The sequence below is a fragment of the Pezoporus occidentalis genome, unplaced genomic scaffold (genome assembly GCF_034315485.1).
Source record: "Pezoporus occidentalis ecotype Australia unplaced genomic scaffold, CSIRO_AGI_Poc_V1 ctg379, whole genome shotgun sequence".
Lineage (NCBI taxonomy): Eukaryota > Metazoa > Chordata > Aves > Psittaciformes > Psittacidae > Pezoporus > Pezoporus occidentalis.
The window spans coordinates 30,314-54,248 of record NW_026915701.1 but is presented as its reverse complement, the minus strand read 5'-3'; the positions used below and the strand labels follow the sequence as shown (position 1 = coordinate 54,248).

Genomic DNA, 23,935 nt, shown 5'->3' with positions numbered 1-23,935 from the left:
GGTGCAGGATGGATCCAGTAATGGGGGTTCAGGATGGATCCAGTAATGGGGATGCAGGATGGATCCGTAATGGAGGTTCAGGATGGATCCGTAATGGGGGTGCAGGAGGGATCCAGCTCATGGGGGTTCAGGATGGATCCGTAATGGGGGTGCAGGAGGGATCCAGTAATGGGGGTTCAGGATGGATCCGTAATGGGGGTGCAGGAGGGATCCAGTAATGGGGGTGCAGGAGGGATCCGTAATGGGGGTTCAGGATGGATCCAGTAATGGGGGTGCAGGAGGGATCCGTAATGGGGGTTCAGGATGGATCCGGACCACGACCTCCCTCCGCCCCGTTCCTGCCGTTGCAGCCGCCGCCGCACTGCAGGTTCCCGCCGCTCCGCCAGGGGGCAGTGTTGCCATCGCGGCAGAGGAGGGGGGGGGGCGGACGGACGGACCGTGGCGCCGCTCTCTCTCCACGTCTCTGTGTCGGCGGCCCGGTCTGGCGGGGCGGGCGGCGAAAATGGCGGAGCCGAGCGGCGGCGGCGGCGGAGGAGGAGGGCCCGGCCCCGGTGGGGAGAGCGAGGCGGGCCCCGGTGGGGCTCTCATCCGCGTCACCGTGAAGACCCCTAAGGACAAGGAGGAGATCGTCATCGCGGACGGCGCCTCCGTGCGCGAGGTGGGGGCCTGGGCCGGGCCGGGGCTGCGGGGTTGGGTTGGGGGGGGGGGGGGTCGGGAGCGGGACATGGGGACGGGGAGGGGGGGGTTGAAGGAGCCGGCGGGGATGGGAAGTGGGGGGGACGTGGGTTTAGGGCGGAGGGGGGAGCGGGGGGGGGGGTGTGGGGCACCCCCGGCCTTCGGGGCCTTGTGCGAGGCCGGCTTGGAGGGGCGGGGAGGGGTGGGTGAGGGATGGGGTCTGGGGGGGAGCAGGCCTTGGGTGTGGGGGGGGCGGTGGCTGTGGGGCAGGGTTGGGGAGGGGGTGAGGTCGGGGGGGGTCTGCAGAGGGAGGGGAGGCTTGGGAGGGAAGGGGGCTGGGGGGGGGGAGCGGAAGGGGGCTGTGGGGCAGAGCTGGGTGAGGCCGTGTGGGGCTGCGTGGGGTGGGGGGGGCAGAGGAGAGGAGCTCGGCAAGGCTTTGGCTGAAGGGAGCAGAGGGAAGGGAGCAGCCGCCCCTGTGTGGGCTTGGGGGTGAGCTTCATAGGGGGTGAGCTTCATAGGGCTGAGCTTCATAGGGGTGAGCTTCATAGGGGGTGAGCTTCATAGGGGTGAGCTTCATAGGGGTGAGCTTCATAGGGGTGAGCTTCATAGGGGTGGGCTTCATAGGGGGTGAGCTTCATAGGAGTGAGCTTCATAGGGGTGAGCTTCATAGGGGGTGAGCTTCATAGGGGGTGAGCTTCATAGGGGCTGAGCTTCATAGGGGTGAGCTTCATAGGGGTGAGCTTCATAGGGCTGAGCTTCATAGGGCTGAGCTTCATAGGGGTGAGCTTCATAGGGGTGAGCTTCATAGGGGTGAGCTTCATAGGGGCTGAGCTTCATAGGGGTGAGCTTCATAGGGGTGAGCTTCATAGGGGCTGAGTTTCATAGGGGGTGAGCTTCATAGGGGTGAGCTTCATAGGGGCTGAGTTTCATAGGGCTGAGCTTCATAGGGGTGAGCTTCATAGGGGCTGAGCTTCATAGGGCCTGGCTCCAGCACTGCCCGGTGCCTGTGCCCACTGGGCCACGGTGTCATGGGCACGGCTCTTGGCTTGCTCTGGGCTAGAGGGAGGGCACAAGGTGATGGCGTGAAAGGCCTGGAAGAGAGCAGAGCCCTGGGGTAGGCAGGGGCTGGAGGCCTCCTGCTCCTGCCCCGTCAGCTTCGGGAGAGCAGCATGAGGCCAGGGCTGGCGTTGTGCTGGGAAGGCTGTGAGCTCCTCCATTGCTTTCCTTTTCCTTTCCTTTTCCTTTCCTTTTCCTTTCCTTTTCCTTTCCTTTTCCTTTCCTTTTCCTTTCCTTTTCCTTTCCTTTTCCTTTCCTTTTCCTTTCCTTTTCCTTTCCTTTTCCTTTCCTTTTCCTTTCCTTTTCCTTTCCTTTTCCTTTCCATCCCAGCCTTTTGCTGTGAATCCCCTGCAGTTTGTGGCTTCCCAATGCAAGGCTTTCCTTGAGGGGAAATCAACCTGGGCAATGCCCCAGCTGGGTTAGCAAGGGCAGGCTTCGTTCCACCCCATCCCGCAGGAAAGAAGAGGTGTCCGTGTGGCGTAGCGTGCTCACCAGGAATTCGGTTGCAGGAATAGGAACTGGAGAAGACCTAGTTTATTTCCATTGGCTGAGAAAGGATTGTTCCCTTTTCCATAGAGCCCTGGCCTGTATTAAAGCCGAGTTGGGCTTTCCTTAGGAAAAACCTCAAGCAGAGGCAGAAACAGTTCAGTGATTGGGAAGCTGGAAGGGGGGGGGGTATTTGGATTAGGTCTGAGATACACGCTTGGAACCCTGCAGCAAACATCCTCAGCAGCTTGCTTGGTACCTGCATGGGCTCCTTTTGGGTGAGGTGCTGAAGGCCTGGTGGTTCCTCCCACTGTTTCCTTCGTGGATGCACTACCTGGAGGACGAGCGTCCCCTCGCTGCTCCTTTTGCCTGAGCGATGCTGTCTTTGGGGTTTGCTTTCAGTTCAAAGAAGAGATTTCCAGGCGGTTTAAAGCCAAACAGGATCAGCTGGTTCTGATCTTCGCCGGGAAGATCCTGAAGGATGGAGACACTTTGAATCAACATGGGATCAAAGATGGGCTGACTGTGCACTTGGTCATCAAGACTCCCCAGAAGTAAGGAATTGCTTTGGGTTGGGGGCTGAGGGTAAATGGATGATGCAGGGAAATCATGGGGGGGGGGGACACACACGTTTCTGCCCCATTGGTGGCTGAAGTACTTGTTTGGTGGTGGTCATCCATGAGGAGATGGATCCCAGCTCTCTCCCTGCAGTGGGTTTATCCCTAGGTCTCTCTTTCTGCTAGGTTACACAGCTGGGTAAGTTGGTGGCAAGTGCCTGAGGGGGTTGCCTCTTTGTTAACCCAACTCCTGTATTTTGAGCCTTTATAACTTGGGAATCTTGAAAGAACCCCGCAGAACTTGATGCCAGTTCCAGCCAAGAGAAGATGCTGCTGACAGAAGTTGCTTTCTCAGTGGCTTTGTGTTGAAATGGAAACTAACACCCAGTTTTTCTTACCCTTCCTCTCGTGTCCTCTGCTCTGAGCCTGTGCTCGGGCTCTCTCAGGTGCTGTGGGAGGCACACCATGTGTGCAGAGCACTCTGTGAGGCAGAGCAGTGCCTCGGTGTGGTACCCAGGGCCATGTCTGCAGGGGCAGAGAGGTGGGTGCTGCACCTTGAGGGGAGGCTCAGGCCACGTGCATGCAGCAGGCTCCCCCCTTGGCGCTCCCAGGTTGAGCTCCCTCATGGCCATCTGAGAAAGGGACACAGGATTGATCCCTGCAGAGCTGGGCTCTTCGCAGTGCTATCCAAGGGAGCCCAGAAGGTTCTAGGGAACAGTCGCTGTGCCTCACAGTGATGTGCAGCCACATCTTACTGATCTCAACCCCCCCTTCACAACCATTTCTGGGGCTCCCTGCTGCAGCCTCATCAGGCTCCCTGGGGGCTGTGGCTCTTTGTGTGGTTCTTATTGGCTTCCTGAAGATTAGAGCCTTCTTTTCTTTCCCCCCTCTCCTTTACAAAGCCATGTGTATTGTCAGCTTCTGCAGGAGGCCTCTCTCTGGATTCAGCATCTCCAGGTAGCCTGGTGCTGTTTGCTGCTGGCTGTTTCAAAGGGGAAACAAGAGCTTTCCTGGGCTGCTCGTTCTTGTTTTCCCCTTCTGGTAGTCATAGGCAAGTGCTGACTGGGAGCATCACAGCCTCTTCCTGGCTCAGTGAAACCAAGTGACCTTTCTCTAGCTTCCTCCTTCCTCTTTTGTTCAGCTTCCTATTTGCTTTGTTTCCCCATTCTCTGCCTCCTGGTTTTGGGCTGAGGCTGGAACGTGGACAGGGCCCTTCAGGTTTGATGTTTAAAGCCCTGGAATAAGAGTGAAAAAGGAAAAGGAGTTTGAGAAAGGTGGGTTTTTCGGGGGGGGGAGGGGGAACCCCAACTTGTCAGTGGCATAATAGCATCACTTGGGATGAGTAAAGTGAATTTGGGGTTTGAGTAATGCTGATGCTTATTTTTGCCCTCAGGAGCACTGATGGGAATATTCAGTGCATGGGAGGGTTTGCAGAGCACCAGATCCTTGTTTCCCCCATGCACTAGCCCTGCTGTAACCTCCTGTGGTTTCTGTGGGAGCAGCAGGAGGATTTTCCTGTTTGGAGCAAATTCATTGCTCAGGGATATAGCTGAGGTAAAGAGTTCAGTGGGATTCAAGGAAGAGTTGGATATAACTGGGGGTAAGACCAGTCAAACCACTTTGCGTGGGGCAGAATAAAGATATCAGGGGCTGTTCTGCAGCAGGATGGGAGGCAGATTCCAGCTAGATGGAAGGCATCTGGGAGCACAGCTGTGGATCCATCCGTGCAGGTGGGAATGTGGGGCTGATTGGCTGGGGCCATGCACAGAGGACTCCGCTCCCCCTTCCTGCATCTCTGGAGTTTAATGCTGCCTTTCTGGTTTCTTTGCAGGGTCCAAGATTCAACATCTGCTGCTTCTGCCCCCAATGCTGCTTCTGCCCCCAGTGCAACCCCTTCTTCTCCTGCTGCCCCGTCTCAGCCTTCCACATCCAGCAGCACCGGTTCCGACGGCGGCAGTGGCAGCAGGCGGAGCAGTGGCTCAGGGACCATGGGAGGTCCTGGAGATGGAGGCCCTAATAGTGCTCCATCCATCCTGTGTAAGTGATGGCTGTGAGGTGTGGCACCAAAGAAGAGGTTCCTAGGACTGCCCCAGGGACTTGGGGTTCTTGAGCCCTGTAGCTGTCTCTGCTTGCTGTAGGTGTCACGGGAGTTACTTCCAGCAGCGTGCCTCAGTTTCCCTGCTATGGGTGATGCCAAAGCCCTTCGTGTATCATGTTTAGGGGGTGTTCTCCCTCAGAGCTGGCTGCTACAGGGATATAGACTACCTCTAGATCAGTGTGGGTGCTTGTCCTCTTGCAGCTGCTGACAGTTACTGACTCACCCTTCTCACCGTGTGTTGTTCCCTCTCCAGCTGGCTTTGGTGGCATCACTGGGTTGGGCAACCTTGGGATGGGCTCTGCCAACTTCATGGAGCTTCAGCAGCAGATGCAGCGGCAGCTGATGTCCAACCCGGAGATGCTTTCTCAGATAATGGAGAATCCCTTGGTGCAGAACATGATGTCTAACCCCGACCTCATGAGGCAGATGATCATGGCCAATCCCCAGATGCAGCAGCTCATGGAGCGGAATCCAGAGATAAGCCACATGTTGAATAACCCAGAGCTCATGAGGCAGGTGAGGCACGTGCCAGGGCCTGTGGAAAGCATGTTCAAGAGCATCTTTGTGGACCAGCTTCCAAAGGGAGTGTGTGATGCCAGATCAGTGATTTTCAAGATCTCTTCCTTCCTGCTGTAAGCTCCCCACAAACAGATGGTGGTCTTGAGTTATGTGAATACTGAGTACTCAGCCCACATACTTGCAACTCTCATCTTCCTTTCAGGGCTATTGAATCCATCATGTGTTGGGCAGAATAAGGATATTGGGATCATCCTAATGTGCTGCATAGAAAGTGTTGTGTTCTCAGTCAGGAATGGGAGGAAAAGCAGGCACAAACAAGTGAAGCTACTGCAAAAGCTTTTTGTTTCTCTCTGTTTCTCTGGATAAACTATAGACTACAGAGCTGCACAGTCAGTGTTTTACTACCTGTAGCAGAGCAGGGAGCACTGGTTGTAGGCTGGAATCCTAAAGGTTTCCATACAATCCTAGAACAAAGGGAACCCATTCCCTGGAGGAGTGGAAGATGGAAGGTTCATCGGAAAGGGAGCGTAAGGGATGAGTGTGAGAGCCTGAGTGTTAAACAGCCCCTGACAGGTCTCTGCTGTCCCCAGGGAGCCTTGTCAGAAGGTCTTTCTGGGTTGTTGCTCAATGAGCCTGGCTTCCATCTGCTTCTCAGTTATCTTTCAACTGTGTCAGCCACACATGAAGGTCCAGAGGTGCAGGACCAAACTGCCTGAGCAGCACCTCAGATGGGGTTTGGAGGTTTCTTCTGCAGAGGAGACCCATCAGAACTTTGGAGAGGGTGAATGTCTTGGGTTTCTTGTAACGGGAAGGATCCAGTCTCTTCCACCTTCTCAGCTGTTGAATGCAGTCCATCTCCTTTGAGTGGGAGCATATGGGTGTTAAATGTTTGGATGTTCCGATAGTGCTTAGAAACAAAACAATCTCCTCCAGCTGAGCTGAGGCTGGGAAGGAAGAGCTGAGCAGGGATGGGAGGAGCCAGGATCCGGGGCTCTCTTTGCTTGGATAAATGATCTCTCTGCTCCCTGGCTGTGAAATGGGTTTAATTATACTCTTTCTCCTGGGAGCCCAGCTTTAACTCTTTCAGCACTTGGTTGCTGGATCAGTAGAATACCCCTGGGCTGCTCCCCACTCTCTTAATCCATTCCAGCCTTCCCCACTGCACTTGGGCCTGAGCTTTCCACATTTTCCTCCTTCTCCCAGACAATGGAATTGGCTCGTAACCCTGCCATGATGCAGGAGATGATGCGGAACCAGGACCGTGCTTTGAGCAACCTCGAGAGCATTCCAGGAGGATACAACGCCCTGCGCCGGATGTACACGGACATCCAGGAGCCCATGTTCAGTGCAGCCAGGGAGCAGGTATGGGCTGTGGGGTTTAGATACAAGGAAGAAGTTCTTTACTGTGAGGGTGCTGAGGCCCTGGCACAGGTTGTTGGCAGTGGTAAATGCTCCATCCCTGGCAGTGTTCAAGGCCAGGCTGGGCATGGCTTGGAGCAATCTGATCTAATGAAAGGTGTCCCTGCTTGTGGCAGGGGGCTGGGGCTGGGTGAGCTTTAAGGTCCCTTCCAGCCTCAACCCATCTGGGATTCTATGGCTGCTCTGCATGATAAAGGCAGCCACTAACTGCAGGACGTTGTGCAGTGCCTGTCATCTGCTTTGGTGTATGTGAGCAGAGCCCTGCCCTGGCTCCTTTGGTCTGCAGGCAGGCTGGATGCCAGCCATCACCTCTGGGAAGCTTCGTTAGCACAGCCCTCTGCTCTCAACCTGGCTTACTTATTAGCTCAGGCCTGATGCCTTTGGATTGGAGCTGGCTGAGCTCCAGCTGGCTTGAAGCACAGGAGGAGGGAGCACAGGTCTGTCTGCAAAAGGCTCTGCAGATGTACTCCAGTCTAACATTACCTACTGGTATGGCTGGGGGCTGGCTTGACAGGGGTCTTTGGAAGCCTTGCATTTGGGAGCCAAATCTGGGGCTGTGGCCACTCCTTGAGCCTGGTCTTTTTCTGAGGGAGGTGTGTTGTAGATACACATTTCTCAGGAGGCAAATTACAGCATGAGCTCAGCAAGTTCTGGCCCTGGATGAATGTGCTGGTCTGTTCCCCAGCTCCTGCACAGGTGGGTTTAGTCTGACGTTCTCTGCTGGGACTAACTGATCGTGGTTCTCCTTTTCTTCTTTTTCCCTAGTTTGGCAACAATCCTTTCTCTTCCTTGACGGGGAATTCTGAGAGCTCCAGCTCGCAGCCTTTGCGGACGGAGAACAGAGAACCATTACCTAACCCCTGGAGCCCTACACCTCCTGCTTCCCAGAGCCAGGCGCCCAGCAGCGAAGGCAGCACTGGCTCAGCAGGCACCCAGAGCACACCGACTGTATCCAACCCCTTTGGGCTGAATGCTGCTAGCATTGGGGCTGGTACGTAGGCAAGAGAGGAGCCAGGGGATGCTACTGCCTGAGCAAGTCAGCCAGGCTTCCCGGGCTGGGGGCAGCTCCCTGTGGCATTCAGGTGCCTGTCTGTGGCTGCTCTCCAGATGACTGATTCCAGCCCAGCTTCAAGCACAACTGGGTTATTTCTGCTGTGCCCTGTTAGGAAGTTGCTTTGGGAATTCCAATGTCCCTGCAGCCCACAGGAGCATGGGAGAGTGGCAAGCAAAGCACTGCCGTGGCTGTCCACAGCCATAGTCCCTGTTGGCATGGGGATGAAGTGAAAACATTGCTGTTGTGTGCGTTGCAGCAGTGCTCAAGCTTGTATAAGAGGTTTTCCTTTGTCTTCTCTTCCCTTTCCCCTTGCAGGGATGTTTAACAGCCCAGAGATGCAAGGACTCCTGCAGCAGATTTCGGAAAACCCTCAGCTGATGCAGAACATGATCTCTGCCCCTTACATGAGGAGCATGATGCAGACTCTTGCCCAGAACCCGGACTTTGCAGCACAGGTAAAAGCACTGCAGTTGTCTTCTGTCATGAGCCGGGCTGTGCTCGCAGTGCTTGTGCTTGCTTCTCTAGTTGGAGTGGTTCCTCAAGCAGAGAGCTCAGGGAGTACAGACAGTTTTGATGTATTTCTCAGTTGCTTGAAGGCTTCCACAGTACTGACCCTGGTGTCTTAGCAGAGCCCCTAACAAAAAAGGTGGCTTTCAAAGGGACATGGGAATGGCCCTTCTCTTTGCCCATGGCCACTGTTCAGCACAGCTGCCAGGAACTGAGCTGGCCCTGTTTCAGTCCCCTTTAGCAGGGGAACATGTTGAAAGCCCAGGGAGGGAGTCAGGGGCATGACTGACTTGTTCTTCGTGGCTTAGTTACATAGGGCTTAACAGCCAGTGGCAGCAACCCTCTGACCCTACCTACGTGTGCTGTCTCTTGCTAGATCATGGTAAATGTCCCCCTCTTTGCTGGGAATCCACAGCTTCAAGAACAGCTCCGCCTTCAGCTCCCTGTCTTCCTGCAGCAGGTAAAGGCCTCTGTCTGGCCCTGTGCTGCTCTCAGCCCCAGGGCTCCAGAGCTTCTCCATCCTCTGTAGGAAAGGGGGAGTCTGGGCTGCTCAGTCAAGTGGACTAGGAAGCATGTGGGCTGGGGTGGCATGGGCTGTGAAGGAAAGGGGTTTGCACAGGAAAAGCCTGTTTAGAGAAGGCAGCCTGCAGTAAGTCGTGTACATTACCTAAAGGTGGACTTGAGGGTAGTTGAGCTCCATGAAACCCCCCTGGGGCCAGCCTCTCACTGTAACAAGGTTACAGAAAGGAAAACAGCAAATTGTGCTCCAGCAGCTGCTTCATTCCGGTAAATGAGAGAAAATCCCTTGCATTCCCAAGGCCTGTGCCCCCAGTTCTAATCTGATTTCACCCAGTTCCTTTAGGAAGTTGGCTCTAAACCCTGAAGGAGCTCTCTAGGTGAGCCCTGCAGCCTGGAGACTTGGAGGAGGAACCAGGCTCGCAGGTTGGCTGTTGGCTGCAGGGCGAGAGGCACAGCTCTGCTCTTTGCTGCTCAGGTGTGAAGCTGGAGGCTCCCTGGCCGCCCGAGCTCTCGCTGTTTGGTACCTCTGTGTCTTTGTGCCTTTGTTCCCAGATGCAGAACCCAGACTCCCTTTCCATTCTCACCAACCCCCGCGCCATGCAGGCGCTCCTCCAGATCCAGCAGGGACTCCAGACGCTGCAAACGGAGGCCCCAGGACTAGTGCCAAGGTAACAAGTGCTTCTGAGTGGGTTTCTGCAGGCAGAGCTCCCTGCCAGCAGGCAGAATAGCTGCTGATTGATGGAGATCTGCCTGGGGCACTGTCATGGTGCGTGCAGAGCTCCGAGTTGCAGCTGATGAGCGCTTCCTGCTTGTTTGTCCTACACGTGGCAAGTCTTTGACCCTGTGATAAAGCTGGAGAAGGGCTTTTGGCAAGGAGCATGTAGTGATAGGACAAGGGGAATGGCTTTAACCTGCCAGAGGGGAGACTGAGATGAGCTGTTAGGGGGAGGCTCTTCCCTGTGAGGGTGGTGGGACACTGGGATGGCTTGAACGGAGAAGGTTTGGGTGCAGTGTTCAAGGCCAGGTTGGACACAGGGGCTTGGAGCAAGCTGCTCTAGTGGAAGGTGTCCCTGCCTGTGGCAGGGGGTTGGAACTGGATGAGCTTTAAGGTCCCTCTTCACCCCACATCACTCTGGAATTCTTTCTTTTGGAACCCACTTCCCATCTCTTGCTTGCTGTAGTTGGTAGCAGCTGCGCTCACGAGTTTCCTCTCTGTGTACAGCAGGAGATGCAGAGGGTGGGTGGGTGGGTTGGGGCAGGGTGGTGTGTGAGCAGCCCTTCTGCTCCCTGGCAGCATGGCTCTCCTTCAGGCTCTGTAGCTCCCTTCAGGCCCATTGCTCCCTCCCAGCACCACGTGTGAGCAGCTTACAAACAAATCTCCCTAAGGGGCAGCCTGGCAGAGCCTGGAGAGGGGGGGTGTTCCCAGCCTTCAGGGGACACCCCCAAGTGCCAGCCTGCTTCTGAGCAACCCCTTGCCTTCCTCTGCAGCCTCGGCTCCTTCGGCATGCCTCGAATGCCCCCGTCCTCCACAGGAGGAAGCACAATCCCGGAGAACCCCGTTCCCTCCGCTTCGACGCCGGCCAGTGCCTCTCCAGCCGGGGCTGGGAACCCCCAGCAGCAGCTCATGCAGCAGATGATCCAGCTGCTGGCCGGAGGAAGCTCTCAAGTATGTAATGCCCAGCTACATGGCCATGCACTGCTGGGGGGTGGCCATCTCCAGGGGGAGGTAGAGGTTGGCCCCCATCCCACCCCATTCCTGGGATGTGGTCCCCAGCAGGTTTCTCTGGTGCTTTGTGCCGAGGTGGTTCAGGGTGGCTTCAGGGTGCAGTAACCCTTTGGAGAGGTTTGGAGCCAAGAGTGGCAGGGATCCTCCTCCTCCAGCGCTGCTGCGTGGCTGCTGTTGCCAGACTGGGTAACATCAGTGAACTGTGCAGTTCTGGTGTCCCCACCATCAGAAGGACATGGTTGGAGCATACAGAGGAGGCCATGAGGATGAGCAGGGGCTGGAGCAGCTCCGGTATGGAGACAGCTTGAGAACATTGGGGCTGTTCAGCCTGGAGAAAAGAAGCTCCACGGAGACCTCAGAGCAGCTTCGAGGGTCTGAAGGATGCTGGAGAGGGGCCTTCATCAGGGATGGTAGCAGCAGGACAAGGGGTGATGGGTTCAGACTGAAACAGGGGAGATTTAGGTTGGATCTAAGGCAGAAGCTCTTCCCTGTGAGGGTGCTGAGGCACAGGGTGCCCAGAGAAGCTGTGGCTGCCCCATCCCTGGCAGTGTTCAAGGCCAGCTTGGACACAGGGGCTCGGAGCACCCTGCTCCAGTGGAAGGGGTCCCTGCCCGTGGCACTGGATGCGATTCAAGGTCCCTTCCAACCCAAACCAGTGTGGGATTCTATGAGTGAGCCTGAAGTATTTCAGTGCACCTGAAGCTGAGCCCGTGCTCCCTGCCTGGCCGTCGCTGCCCGTTCTGGGTGCTGCTCTTTGCTCTCTGAGTCTGAAGGTCTTTGTCCTTTCCCTCTGCAGGCGCAGAGCCCTGAAGTGCGATTCCAACAGCAGCTGGAGCAGCTGAATGCCATGGGCTTCATTAACCGTGAGGCCAACCTCCAGGCTCTTATTGCCACTGGTGGAGACATCAATGCAGCTATTGAGAGACTGCTGGGCTCCCAGCCCTCCTAAACTCTTGCCATGCTGCCCCACAGGCGTCAGCACATGCATCCATACACATGCGCAAGGGGATCTTTCAGGAAAGCCCACCATCATTTTCATATCTGACAGCTGTCCATGTATTTAAAACACAAAAAGATACAGCTTAACCCTGACCTTCCTACTAAGTTAAGATTTCATGTTGAAATGCTCTTTAACTGGCTTGTATGTGGATTCCAGTTCTCATCGTGGCCACAGAGACTTCAGATGTGTATTTTTTCCTAAATATGCCCTGTCTCAGACACTCTTCTCTCTTTCTCTAGATGGTAGAGGCGATATTCTAGTTACTTACCGGAATGATTGTGTTTGGAGTAGCTTGATTTTAACTGTACATGATTTGCCTTGCCCTTAGCCCTCCTTTCAGGCAGATATTTAAATCTTGAGCCAAGTTTGGGGTTTGGTTTCGTTCACCCTGGATCAAAAGAAAAGAGGAAAAAAAAAAAAAATAAGAGGTTACCTGCAAGTTTCTGCTGTTCTTTGTCTTAATGTTCCATTGGATGCACTGAGCCCGTGGCCCTTGCACACAGGTGACCTGCTAAAGGGTTAATGGATGGGACACCAGCGTGGAAACGCGGCCTCTTTCCACTCGTGGGGTGGTGTAAAGGAGTTTAAACGCCTTCAGGGATCAGGCTTTGCTGGTCTTGAGCTTGAGCTGCAAGTGCTGCGCAGCAGAACAGTGACGGAGGGGGGGGTCAGGTCTTGCACAGCTTGGCTCTCGTGCTCCATGGGCTCCTTTCTGGACCTCTTTGCCACCGAACCCAAAAGGCAAAGAGCAGAATCTTTGCGCCTCGTTGGGAAACGGCTGAAGTTCCCCTTCTGCCCGGTTCAGCTCCATCCTCCATCTCTCCCTTTCCCCCCCCTCCTCCTCACTTTGGTGTGTTTGAATGTGCCCGGGGAGCAGCAGGGTGACGTGGTCCTGTCCCTGTCCCCCCCCCCGAGCCTCCATGGCTGTGTAATTGACATCCCATTTTTATCAAAGACAAATAAATGCGCACAACCATCCGTCTCCCTGCACTCCATGTATCTTCCTTGCTTGCCAGCTGGAGCTGATGGGCTTCCCCATGGGAACTGGGAGGACTTTCTTATGTCCCCCCCTCTCTTGCAGCCTCCCCACCTCAGGCTCCCTTCCTGCTGGGACAGGAAACCTTATGGACACTGAAGGGCTTAGGAAATGCTGCAGAAGCTTTGCCCAAAGCTTCCCATTTTCCATTGGGAAAACTCCCTTTGGATTAAGTGTGTGTAGGACAAGGTGAAGGTGGTTCTGCTTTGTATGGGTGACCTGGCCATTGGGGCCAGTGGGTTCTGCTGCCCGCAGAGGTGTTTGCTTGCAGCTGGCTGGTGCCAATGCCCCCTGTTCACGATGGATTTGATCCCTGCTTTGCCATACTTGCTCTCGCCTGGGTGTTCCTGGTGGGGAGGGAGGATTGGGCAGTGAGAAGGAGCAGGAGGAACCCTGTAAAACCTGCTTGCTCCCCAGCTGGAGATGGGATCTAGCAGTACGTGGTGTAGGTGGAACAGCCGTTGCTCCATAGACCAGGGCAGTGCCTGGGGGCTGGAAATGCTCCTGCCCGTGTCTGTGCATCACAGTGAGACCGGTGAGCACCCGGCTTTAACCTCCTGAGGGTGGCACAGGGAATGGGGGGGTCCTGTCTGCATCTTCTCCAATGGGGAATTCGGGAAGAGGGAATGGCTTTAAGAGGAGCTGCGGCTGCCCCATCCCTCGGCAGTGTCCCAAGGCCAGGCTGGATGGGGCTTGGAGCACCCTGCTCTAGTGGAAGGGGTCCCTGCCCCATGGCAGGGGTTGGAGATGGGTGAGCTTCAACCCAACCCCATGCTTCCCAATGAAACCCATGCTTCCAAGAGGGCTTGGGCCACCTCCAGCTCCCCGGCTGCCATGGATGTGGCCGTGTCCCAGCCGGGTCCATCTCCCCATGGGGTTATTGTGTAAATGAGTCTGTATGCTTATATATGGGCGGACACGTCTGTACATGTGTGTAAATGTACGTGTGCATGTGTGCCCATACATGTATGGGCATGTAGATGTATGTATATATGTACATGTGTGCCCATACATGTATGTGCATGTAGATGTATGTATATATGTACGTGTGTGCCCATACATGTATGGGCATGTAGATGTATGTATATATGTACGCGTGTGCCCATACATGTATGTGTATGTAGATGTATGTATATATGTACGTGTGTGCCCATACATGTATGTGCATGTAGATATGTATGTGTGCCCATACGTGTATGTGCATGTAGATATGTACATGTGTGCCCATACATGTACGTGCATGTAGATGTATATATGTACATGTGTGCCCATACATGTATGTGCATGTAGATGTGTGTGTGCACGTAGGTGTGTGCGTACATATGTGTGTACGTGTGCTATACCTGTATGTGCATGTAGATGTGTGTATGTGTGCTATACATGTATGTACATGTAGATGTGCGTGTACATGTGTGTACATGTGCAAATACATGTGTACATGTGTGCTATGCCGGTATGTGGCATGTAGATGTGTGTATACACGTGTGTACATGTGCGAATACATGTGTACATGTGTGCTATACCTGTATGGGCATGTAGATGTGTGTATACATGTGTGTACATGTGTGCTATACTTGTATGTGCATGTAGATGTGTGTATACATGTATGTACATGTGCGAATACATGTATACATGTGTGCTATACCTGTATGGGCATGTAGATGTGTGTATACATGTATGTACATGTGTGAATACATGTGTACATGTGTGCTATACTGGTATGTGCATGTAGATGTGTGTATACACGTGTGTACATGTGTGAATACATGTGTACATGTGTGCTATACTGGTATGTGCATGTAGATGTGTGTATACACGTGTGTACATGTGCGAATACGTGTGTACATGTGTGCTCTACCTGTATGTGCACGTAGATGTGTGTACACGTGTGAATACGCGTGTTCATGTCTCTACATGCCTTGTACATGCCTTGTACATGCGTGTAACGTGTCCGCGCCCTCCATCGTGGTCCCGCCCACCGCGCATGCGCAGTTTGCGCTTCCTGCGGGAGGCAGCGTGGGGGGCCCGATCCCGGTTCCTGTTTCCGATCCCGATCCTGATCCCGGTCCCGGTGCCGGTCCCGGTGCCGCCGCCATGAGCGCTCCGGGGCCGCCGGGCCGCGGGTTGGTGTTCGCGGAGCGCCAGCTCCGGCGGCACGGCTGGAGGCGAGGTGCGGCTCCCACCGCATCGGCACCGCGCGTGTGCCCCGGGAGCCGGGGCCAAACCCGGACCCCGGACCCGGTGTCTCCAGCGCGGAGCCGGTGCGGTCCGGGATGGATCCGGTGCGGTCCGGGATGGGGCCCATGTGGTCCGTGAGGGAACCGGTGCGGTCCGGGATGGACCCGGTGCGGTCCGGGATGGGACCCATGTGGTCCATGAGGGAACCGGTGCGGTCCGGGATGGAACTGCTGCGGTCCGGGATGGGACCCATGTGGTCCGTGAGGGAACCTGTGCAGTCCGGGATGGGACTCATTTGGTCCATGATGGAGCTGGTGCGGTCCGGGATGGGATCCATGCAGTCCATGATGGAACCCGTTTGGTCCATAATGGAACCGGTTCGGTCCGTGATGGGATCCGCGCGGTCTGGGATGGAACCCATTTGGTCCGTGAGGGAACCGGTGCGGTCCGGGATGGACCCGGTGCGGTCTGGGATGGGACCCATGTGGTCCATGAGGGAACCTGTGCAGTCCGGGATGGGACTCATTTGGTCCATGATGGAGCTGGTGCGGTCCGGGATGGGATCCATGCAGTCCATGATGGAACCCATTTGGTCCATGATGGAACCGGTGTGGTCCGTGATGGACCCAGTGTGATCCAAAATGGATCCAGTGCGGCCCATGATAGATCCAACGCAGTCCGTGATGGATCCAGTGCGGTCCGTGATGGATCCAGTGCAGTCCATGATGGATCCAATGCAGTCTGTGATGGATCCAGTGTAGTCCGTGATGGATCCAGTGAGGTCTGTGATGCATCCAGTGCAGTCCATGATGGATCCAATGCGGTCCATGATGGATCCAGTGCAGTCTGTGATGGATCCAGTGCAGTCTGTGATGGATCCAGTGCGGTCCGTGATGGATCCAGTGCGGCCCATGATAGATCCAACGCAGTCTGTGATGGATCCAGTGCGGTCCGTGATGGATCCAGTGCAGTCTGTGATGGATCCAGTGCGGTCCGTGATGGATCCAATGCGGTCTGTGATGGATCCAGTGCAGTCTGTGATGGATCCAGTGCGGTCCGTGATGGATCCAATGCGGTCTGTGATGGATCCAGTGCAGTCTGTGATGGATCCAGTGCGGTCCATGATGGATCCAGTGCGGTCCGTGATGGATCCAGTGCAGTCCATGATGGATCCAGTGCGGTCCATGATGGATCCAGTGCGGTCCATGATGGATCCAGTGCGGTCCATGATGGATCCAGTGCAGTCCATGATGGATCCAATGCACTCTGTGACGGAGCCGTTGTCCGCAGGGCAGGGGCTGGGCCGGCAGGAGCACGGCATTGCCGAGCCCATCCGGGTGAAGGTGAAGTGCGGCACAGCCGGGGTGAGTCACGGGTCCCCGTCCCCCCTTACACCCCCCTCCATCCCCGCTGGGGCTCCGGCTGGTGGCAGCATCCCCAGCGGCTCCTGCGCTCCCGCAGGTGGGACACGACGCATCCGAGCCCTTCTCCTTCCACTGGTGGGACCACGTCTTCAACCAGGCGGCCGCCAACATCGCGGTGGAGGCCGGGCAGGTGGGAGCCGGCGGGGGGGGGGTCCTGGTGATGCGGTTTAAGGATGAAACCCCTCGGGTTAAAGCCTTCCCAAGGCCTTTCCCTCTCTTATCCCTGCAGGACGGCATCTCCCTGAAGGCGCTTTCCAAGCAGGGAGTCAGGATCAGCAATAGGAAGCCCCACAAGGCCAGCGGCACCCCCGGCTTGTTGTACGGCCGCTTCGTGAAGGTAAACGGCTTTGGGGGGCAGCCCAAGCTCTGCACCCCACTTTCCCAGCGCACACCCCCCCCCCCACCACCACCAGGACCCCCCTTTTCCTTGTGCCCCCTTCTCTGCAGTCGGCCACGCTCACAGCACACGGCGAGGAGCCCGCAGGCTCCGCGAGCAGCGAGGAGGAGGAGGAGGAGGAGGAGGAAGAGCTGGACCTGTCCTCAGCCAGGAGGCAAGGCTCCATCCCCGCCCTGCGGGGCTCTGGGGGGTGATGCTGCGAGGGGGACCCCGGGTCCTGAGCCCTGTCTGTGTCCCACAGGCTGACGGATGAGGAGCTGATGCGGGTGTGCGGGGGCCGCACAGCACACAAGTGAGTGGGTCCTGGGGGTACCCCTCTCCTCTTGGGGTGGGGGGGCACTGGCAGGGAGGTGCCAGAGCCCGGTGCCATTGGTCGTTGTAGGGGTGCCCGGCACGGCCTGACGATGAGCGCCAAGCTGGCGCGCCTGGAGGAGCAGGAACGAGCCTTCCTGGCCACGCTCGGACACGAGGAGCCCCCCGAGAGGCAGGGAAAGAAGAGGCAAAGGGAAGAGTGCAGGGATGGAGCCAGTGCCGAGGCGCTGCAGAGGCAGGGGCCGAGCGAGGAGGAGGAGGGAGACGAAGGAAAGGCTGCAAAGAGGAAGAAGAAGAAGCACCAGGAGCCAAACGGAGAAGAGGAGGTGGCGGGAGAGGAAGGGAAGGCTGCAAGGAGGAAGAAGAAGCAGCAGCAGCAGCAGGAGGACAAAGAAGAGCCAATTGTGATGGAGAAAAGGAAGAAGCAGGAGAACAAGGAAGAGCCAATTGTGATGGAGAAGAAGAAAAGGAAGAAGCAGGAGGAGAACGAAGAAGAATCAATTGTGATGGAGAAGAAGAAGCAGAAGGAGAACAAGTGATGGAGAAGAAGAAGCAGAAGGAGAACAAGGAAGAGCCAGTTGTGGTGGAGAAGAAGAAAAGGAAGAAGCAGGAGAAGGAGAATGAAGAAGAATCAATTGTGATGGAGATGGAGAAGAAGAAGCAGAAGGAGAACAAGGAAAAGCCAATTGTGATGGAGAAGAAGAAAAGGAAGAAGGAGAACAAAGAAGAACCAACTGTGATGGGGAAGAAGAAGCGGCAGCAGCAGCAGGACAAAGAAGAGCCAGCTGAGGCAGAGATGCCTCTGGAAGACACAGATGGGCCAGACCAGGCCAGCCACAGCCCCAGGAAGAAGAAGAAGAGGAGGAGGAAGAAGGACCCGGAGTGAACAAGGGCCCCATGGCTGGTTCCATCTGGCTGCAAGGGTCCCAATTCCTGTCCTTGGTGCCCAAGGATGCTCTGGGCTCTTTGTGGCCTGGCCAAGCGTTCATCCCTGCCTGGGGATGCTGGGCTGGGACTGCTTGGTTTGGAGCTGGATTGAGCTGGACTTCCATCAGGGAGCACCCCACTTCCAAGCAGGGACCCCTTTGCCGTGGGGCTGTCCCTGATGGACGCAAGGGGACAGACCCCAGAGAGCACCGAAACGTTCCGTCGAGGGCACACGAATAAAGCTTTTATTGCCATGAAACTATCCCAGAGTGCGGAGGGATCCGGGATCCCATTCACCCCTCCCAACACCGGGATTAGGTCGGAGCTGCACCGAGCTTCCATGGCGCTGCGTAGGGCCTGCAGCCCAATGATGCACTGAGCATCCTGAGCCCCCGCTCTAGGTGAGCTGCAGGACGCATTCTGTGCCGGGGTACGGGGGCAGGTTTAAGGCGTATTTCTCCTGCAGCGCTGGGGGCACGAACCTGCCCCCGAGGAAGTGGAAGCGCCCTTCGAAGTGCAGCGCTGCCTTCTTGGGCGCCGTGAGTGAGATGAGCATGTCCGGCCGGAGCCCGTCCGCCTTCCCCTTCTCCACATCCCAGCCTGCAAGGAGGAGCCCCCCGCCGCCCCGGGACAAGCTGGAGCCAGGAGGACCCCAAATGGGCCCCTCCGGGGAGGGTGGGGGGGGGGTAACTCACCCGAGGGGATGTCGATGCTGGCGATGGGCACCGTGATGTGCCTCAGGGTGCCGAGGATGCTGCCGAAGGGCTCCCGCACGGCTCCCTTGAAGCTGAACCCGAAGATCGCGTCCACCACCAGCCCATAGAGCTCATCGATGAGTGCAGGCTGCGGAGGGGAGGGTGGAAAGCAGCCCAGTGGGTACCACACATTGAGTGGGGCCATAGGAGGGCTATGGGGCTGGAGCACAAGCAATGGGGAACAGCTGAGGGGTTCAGATGGGGAAAAGAAGGCTCAGGGGGATGGAGCCAGGATGGGGCTGGGCTCTGCTCCCAAGGGGTGGGACAAGAGGAACCGGCCTCAAGCAGGTTTAGATGGAGCTGAGGACCAATTCCTGCCCCAAAGGATGCTCAGGCTTTGGAGCAGGCTGCCCAGGGCAGGGCTGGAGTAGCTGAGGCTCTCAGTGCCGTGGGTTAGCGGTGGCCTTGGCAGTCGGGATGGGATGAGCTGAAAGGGCTTTTCCATGGCTGCTTCCATGATTCCATATCCTCACCTCGGCCGGGAATTCGGGCAGGAAGGGGATGTCCATCTTCTGGCACTGCGTGGTCAAGCCCTCAAAGAGGGGTTTGCTGGAGCGCTTGGGGTAATAGATGGTGGGCTCGTAGCCCTGCAGGAACAACAGGGATCTGAGCAGAATTCCAGCGCCGGGCACAGCCCCAGGAGCAGGAACCCCAAAGCTGATGGGGTCGGGGGGTGGGAGGGCACAAGAGACTCACAAACAGCTTCAGGTGCCGGGCGCAGACCAAGCCGTCGCCGCCGTTGTTCCCCGGCCCGCACACAACCAGCACCGCGGGGCGGCTCGTGGTGAAGGAGCTGGGGGGATAAACCTGGAGTGGGGCAGGAGGCGCTGGGAGGGTGATGCTGAGGATGCAGGGACCCCCCTCCATCCCCGTGCTCCCGTGCACCCACCTTGGCGATGGCCGTGGCGCAGCTCAGCCCCGCCAGCTCCATCAACTGGTCCACGCTGAACTTGTACTCGGTGAACAGCTCCTGGTCAATGGCCTGGGCCTCATCCTGCCTGCACGGGGAGGGGGGGGAGCGGATTATAGCGGCTATGGGGACCCCAAAACCCGCCTGCACCCCGGTTCTGGAGGCTCAGATGCCCTCGGCTTTGTGAAGAGCCCCAAAGGGGACGCGCACCACAACGCACCTCTCCCCCCCCCCCCATGCACCCCAATGGCTCTGCCCGACCCCTCCATCGCGTTACCCCCCTGCGGACCCCCAACCGCCCTCTTACCCCCTTTCCCTCCTTCCCCACAGCGCATCCCTGCGGCCGTACCCGAGGAAGCGGAGCCCCCGCGGGCCGGGCCCGGCGCTGGGGCCGTGCATGGCGCGGTGGGAGCCGCACCACGGAGCCCGCTCCCGGCTCCAGCCCCAGCCCCAGCCCCGGTTCAAGCAGCGCCCGCCCGCCCGGACCCCCCCGGCCGCCACCAGCAGCCCCAGCCCCAGCAGCGCCCTCGGGCCCGGCATGCGGAGGGCTCCGAGCGGCTCCGCTCCGCAAGGAGCAGGCGCAGGGACGGCCCCGGGGCGGAGCCGGCTCCCCCCGTACCCGCCCCGTCGGGTGCCCGAAGGGGAACAGCGGAGATGCGGGTTCGAAACCGCGCCGGGTCCCGGTGAGCGCTCCCGGTGCTGCCGCCGTCACAAGAGGATGCAGAGGAGCGACAGCGTCCTCCTCCCGGTGCGGGGCTCCCTGCTCCCGGTGCTGGGCTCCATCCTCCTGGTGCTGGGCTCCGTCCTCTCGGTGCTGGGCTCCGTCCTCCCGGTGATGGGCTCCATCCTCCCGGTGCTGGGCTCCCTCCTCCCGGTGCGGGGCTCCATCCTCTCGGTATGGGGCTCCCTGCTCCCTGTGCGGGGCTCCATCCTCCCGGTGCTGAGCTCCATCCTCCCGGTGCTGGGCTCCCTCCTCCCGGTGCTGGGCTCCATCCTCCCGGTGCTGGGCTCCATCCTCTCGGTATGGGGCTCCATCCTCCCGGTGCTGGGCTCCATCCTCCTGGTGCTGGGCTCCCTGCTCCCGGTGCTGGGCTCCATCCTCCCGGTGCGGGGCTCCCTGCTCCCGGTGCTGGGCTCCATCCTCCCGGTGCTGGGCTCCATCCTCTCGGTATGGGGCTCCCTGCTCCCAGTGCTGGGCTCCCTCCTCCCGGTGCTGGGCTTCATCCTCCCGGTGCTGGGCTCCATCCTCCTGATGCTGGGCTCCATCCTCCCGGTGCTGGGCTCCATCCTCCCGGTGCTGGGCTCCATCCTCTCTGTATGGGGCTCCCTGCTCCCAGTGCTGGGCTCCATCCTCCCGGTGCTGGGCTCCGTCCTCTCGGTGCGGAGCTCCATCCTCCCGCTGTGGGGCTCCCTGCTCCCGGTGCTGGGCTCCATCCTCCCGGTGCTGGGCTCCATCCTCCCGCTGTGGGGCTCCCTGCTCCCGGTGCTGGGCTTCATCCTCCCGGTGCTGGGCTCCATCCTCCCGGTGCTGGGCTCCATCCTCCCGGTGCGGGGCTCCATCCTCCCGGTGCTGGGCTCCATCCTCCCGGTGCTGGGCTCCATCCTCCCGGTGCGGGGCTCCATCCTCCCGGTGCTGGGCTCCCTGCTCCCGGTGCTGGGCTCCATCCTCCCGGTGCTGGGCTCCATCCTCCCGGTGCGGGGCTCCATCCTCCCGGTGCTGGGCTCCATCCTCCCGGTGCTGGGCTCCATCCTCCCGGTGCGGGGCTCCATCCTCCCGGTGCTGGGCTCCCTGCTCCCGGTGCTGGGCTCCATCCTCCCGGTGCTGGGCTCCATCCTCCCGGTGCGGGGCTCCATCCTCCCGGTGCTGGGCTCCCTGCTCCCGGTGCTGGGCTCCATCCTCCCGGTGCGTGGCTCCCGGCATCCACGGGGCCGCTGGTCCATGGGGCTGGGGAGGGCAGCGAGGCGACCGAGGCATTAACGGGGTGTATGGGGTACCTGAGCCCGCCCCGGGGTCATGGCTACATCCCGGGATGTGGGGATGCAGCAGGTTTCTGACTCACATCCTGCTCCCCCAAAGCTGTGTCCTGGTGGCGTGGGGCCGAGTGGGGGGAAGCTGCAGCTGACCCGGGTCCTGCTGGGATGGGGGGACACATCCTGCTGGGATGGGGTCCTGCTGGGATGGGGGGAACCCTGCGGGGTTCACATCTCTGCCCCCCGACCCCTGGTGCGTCCACCAAGCCCTGCCTGGGCTGCGATGCTCCAGTGCCCCAACCCTCCCTGCGCCATGGGGTGATGCTCACCCTACGGGAGAGGCGGCCGTGGAGGCAGAGCTGGTGCTGGATGGCATCGGTGAGCCTGTGCACGACCCGCTCACGGGCGGCTCTGGGGGTGTCCTGCAGAGGAGGCACCCCCCGATCAGCACCCAGGGCTGGGGTGGTCACCCCGTGATGCAGGAGAGCATCCAGCCCGCCCCATGGTCCTAACCTGGCAACGGGAAAGCAACGTCAGAGCCTCCTTGTAGTGCCCGATGGCTCTGGAGGGGTCTCCCAGCTGGAAGTAGGCAGCTCCCAGCCCCTCGCACGCTTGCCACTGCCCCGGTACATCCCCTGGGAGGTGAGGAGCAGCATCAGCGCTGGTCCAGCGTGGTCCTGCAGCGTGAGCATCACTGATGCCCTTTGGATCCGGCACGCACCCGGCGTGGGGATGCTGCCGAGCCACCAGCACAGGGATGATTCGCCTGCATCCCCCTTACCCGAGTCCCGGAAGGCTTGCAGGGCGTGCAGGTAGCTCTCTGCAGCAGCCTCATGGTTCCCGAGCCGGCTGCAGGCATAAGCCAGGTTCCCAAAGCACTGCCCCTGCGCCTTCCGGTTCCCGAGAACACCTGGAATTGGGAACCCCATTGGAATGGGGCACATCCAGCAAAGCCAAGAGCAAAGCATCCCGGTGCCACCAACCGTGCAGCGCTGCCGCTTGCCGGTGCCAGCCCAGCGCCGTGCCGAAGCTGCCCAGCGCGTTGTGGGCAGCACCCATGTTCTGCAGCAGCGCGGCCGCCCTGTCCTGCTCCGGTCCGGATGCCAGAGCCCTCTGGAAGCTCTCAGCAGCCAGGGGGAAGATGTGGAGCTGGGAATAGCCGAGCCCGATGTCGCTGTAGAGTTTCCCTGCGGAGCAGAGGGGAAAGGCCGGGTGCGGGTGCTGCTCCAGGCACCGGGAGCGAGGGATGGAGCGTGGCGTTTACCTCGCAGGGCTGCATCACGGATGCTGCCGCAGAGCGAGCGGCACTGGGCGAGGACCGCGGCGATCTCGGCCACCCCGAAGCCCCGGCTCTGCAGCATGGAGCCGCTGGCCCTGCTCAGAGCCACGGCCGCGGCCTCGGGGCTGGCGGCCGCCGCAAAGCACCGCGCAGCATCCAGGAAGCACCGCGCCGCCAGCGCCGGCTCCCGCATCCCCAGGTAGCAGCAGCCCATCCGCACGCTGGTCCCGGCTCTGCTGCCGGCTCGGGCCGCACCATCATCACCATCATCACCATCATCACCATCATCACCATCATCACCATCAGCAGCACCAGCGGCGAGGCCAAAGTGCTCCAGAGCCTTTGGGAAGTCCTGGAGCCCCTCGCGAGCCGCCTCGATGCTGAAATAAAGGTCTGGCGAGGGCTCCCTATGGTCCCCCAGTGAGGACTGGGACCGGAGGAGGAACCTGAGGCCCTTTTTGGGTTTCCCGGTCTCCACGTAGGCAGCCCCCAGGTTGAAGGCACAAGCGCTGCGGAGCTGGGGGCTCCCCATGCTCCTGGAGAGGACGAACGCCTTCCTGAAGCACCCAACCGCCTCCTGCCCAGCGCCCAGCACCAGCGCCCGGTGCCCGGCTCGTGTCAGCGCCTGGATCCTGGCCTCCGGCTCCACCACCTCCTCCCCTCCTTCCTGGGCATCTGCCCCGGCCTCCGGCTTCTCCTTCCCCTTCTTCCGGCTCTTTTTGGAGGTCACAGGGGCTGTGGGATGTGGTTTGGGGTTTGCTGCCTCCTCTGAAGCCATGGGCTGGGTGAGACCTGCCTGCAAGGGAGGGATGCAGCGGGATGTCTGGGGAAGAGCAGCACGGGGTGGGTATTCCCAGGGTGTCCTTATGGGAGGCAGAATACCCGGTTGCAGGCACTTACTGTTTGCTCTTTAGGCGCCGAGAGAGGGGAGAAGGACACGGGGTATCACCAGCGCCTTCCAGTCATGGATGGGGGGGTCCGAGGGCTGCTGGGTCCCACTGGGATGCCTGGAAAGCCGCTTTGGAGCACCAGGAAAGCAGCAGGGGTGTGCGTGGCACAGGCGGACCGGGACAAAGCTGGGCTTCTCCCGGGGAAGGAACGTTCTGAGATGGCCCCAGTGGCTCCGGTTT

At 58.8% G+C, this 23,935-nt stretch overlaps 4 protein-coding genes across 5 annotated transcripts; 2 read left to right on the top strand and 2 right to left on the bottom strand.

Annotated features, from left to right (window-relative positions):
- Window positions 1-460: 460 nt before the first annotated feature.
- UBQLN4 (ubiquilin 4) lies at window positions 461-12,055 on the top strand. Of its 2 annotated transcripts, XM_062631845.1 has the most exons (11): window positions 461-658; window positions 2,620-2,771; window positions 4,606-4,811; window positions 5,126-5,388; window positions 6,595-6,753; window positions 7,576-7,801; window positions 8,180-8,319; window positions 8,748-8,831; window positions 9,443-9,558; window positions 10,379-10,556; window positions 11,413-12,055. In XM_062631845.1, the coding sequence occupies exons 1-11, from the start codon at window positions 503-505 to the stop codon at window positions 11,563-11,565; spliced, it is 1,833 nt and encodes a 610-aa protein (XP_062487829.1). In that variant the 5' UTR covers window positions 461-502; the 3' UTR covers window positions 11,566-12,055. The 2 variants fall into 2 exon arrangements, with proteins under 2 accessions (XP_062487829.1, XP_062487830.1); XM_062631846.1 differs by lacking the exon at window positions 8,748-8,831.
- Window positions 12,056-14,713: 2,658 nt separating this feature from the next.
- Window positions 14,714-18,144, top strand: LOC134170481 (G patch domain-containing protein 4). The gene is made up of 8 exons (XM_062631854.1): window positions 14,714-14,822; window positions 16,121-16,194; window positions 16,292-16,384; window positions 16,484-16,591; window positions 16,702-16,811; window positions 16,899-16,943; window positions 17,034-17,367; window positions 17,532-18,144. Exons 1-8 carry the CDS (start codon window positions 14,747-14,749, stop codon window positions 17,847-17,849), a joined length of 1,158 nt encoding a protein of 385 aa, XP_062487838.1. The 5' UTR covers window positions 14,714-14,746; the 3' UTR covers window positions 17,850-18,144.
- Window positions 18,145-18,267: 123 nt separating this feature from the next.
- Window positions 18,268-20,114, bottom strand: NAXE (NAD(P)HX epimerase). Its single transcript, XM_062631852.1, has 6 exons — window positions 19,905-20,114; window positions 19,535-19,643; window positions 19,342-19,452; window positions 19,119-19,232; window positions 18,586-18,733; window positions 18,268-18,490 (listed from the first exon to the last, which is right to left on the bottom strand). Exons 1-6 carry the CDS (start codon window positions 20,093-20,095, stop codon window positions 18,288-18,290), a joined length of 876 nt encoding a protein of 291 aa, XP_062487836.1. The 5' UTR covers window positions 20,096-20,114; the 3' UTR covers window positions 18,268-18,287.
- Window positions 20,115-21,573: 1,459 nt separating this feature from the next.
- Window positions 21,574-23,812, bottom strand: TTC24 (tetratricopeptide repeat domain 24). The gene is made up of 7 exons (XM_062631858.1): window positions 23,706-23,812; window positions 23,097-23,601; window positions 22,791-23,048; window positions 22,510-22,713; window positions 22,308-22,436; window positions 22,040-22,161; window positions 21,574-21,948 (listed from the first exon to the last, which is right to left on the bottom strand). Exons 2-7 carry the CDS (start codon window positions 23,581-23,583, stop codon window positions 21,574-21,576), a joined length of 1,575 nt encoding a protein of 524 aa, XP_062487842.1. The 5' UTR covers window positions 23,584-23,601; window positions 23,706-23,812.
- Between the last annotated feature and the right edge of the window lie 123 nt (window positions 23,813-23,935).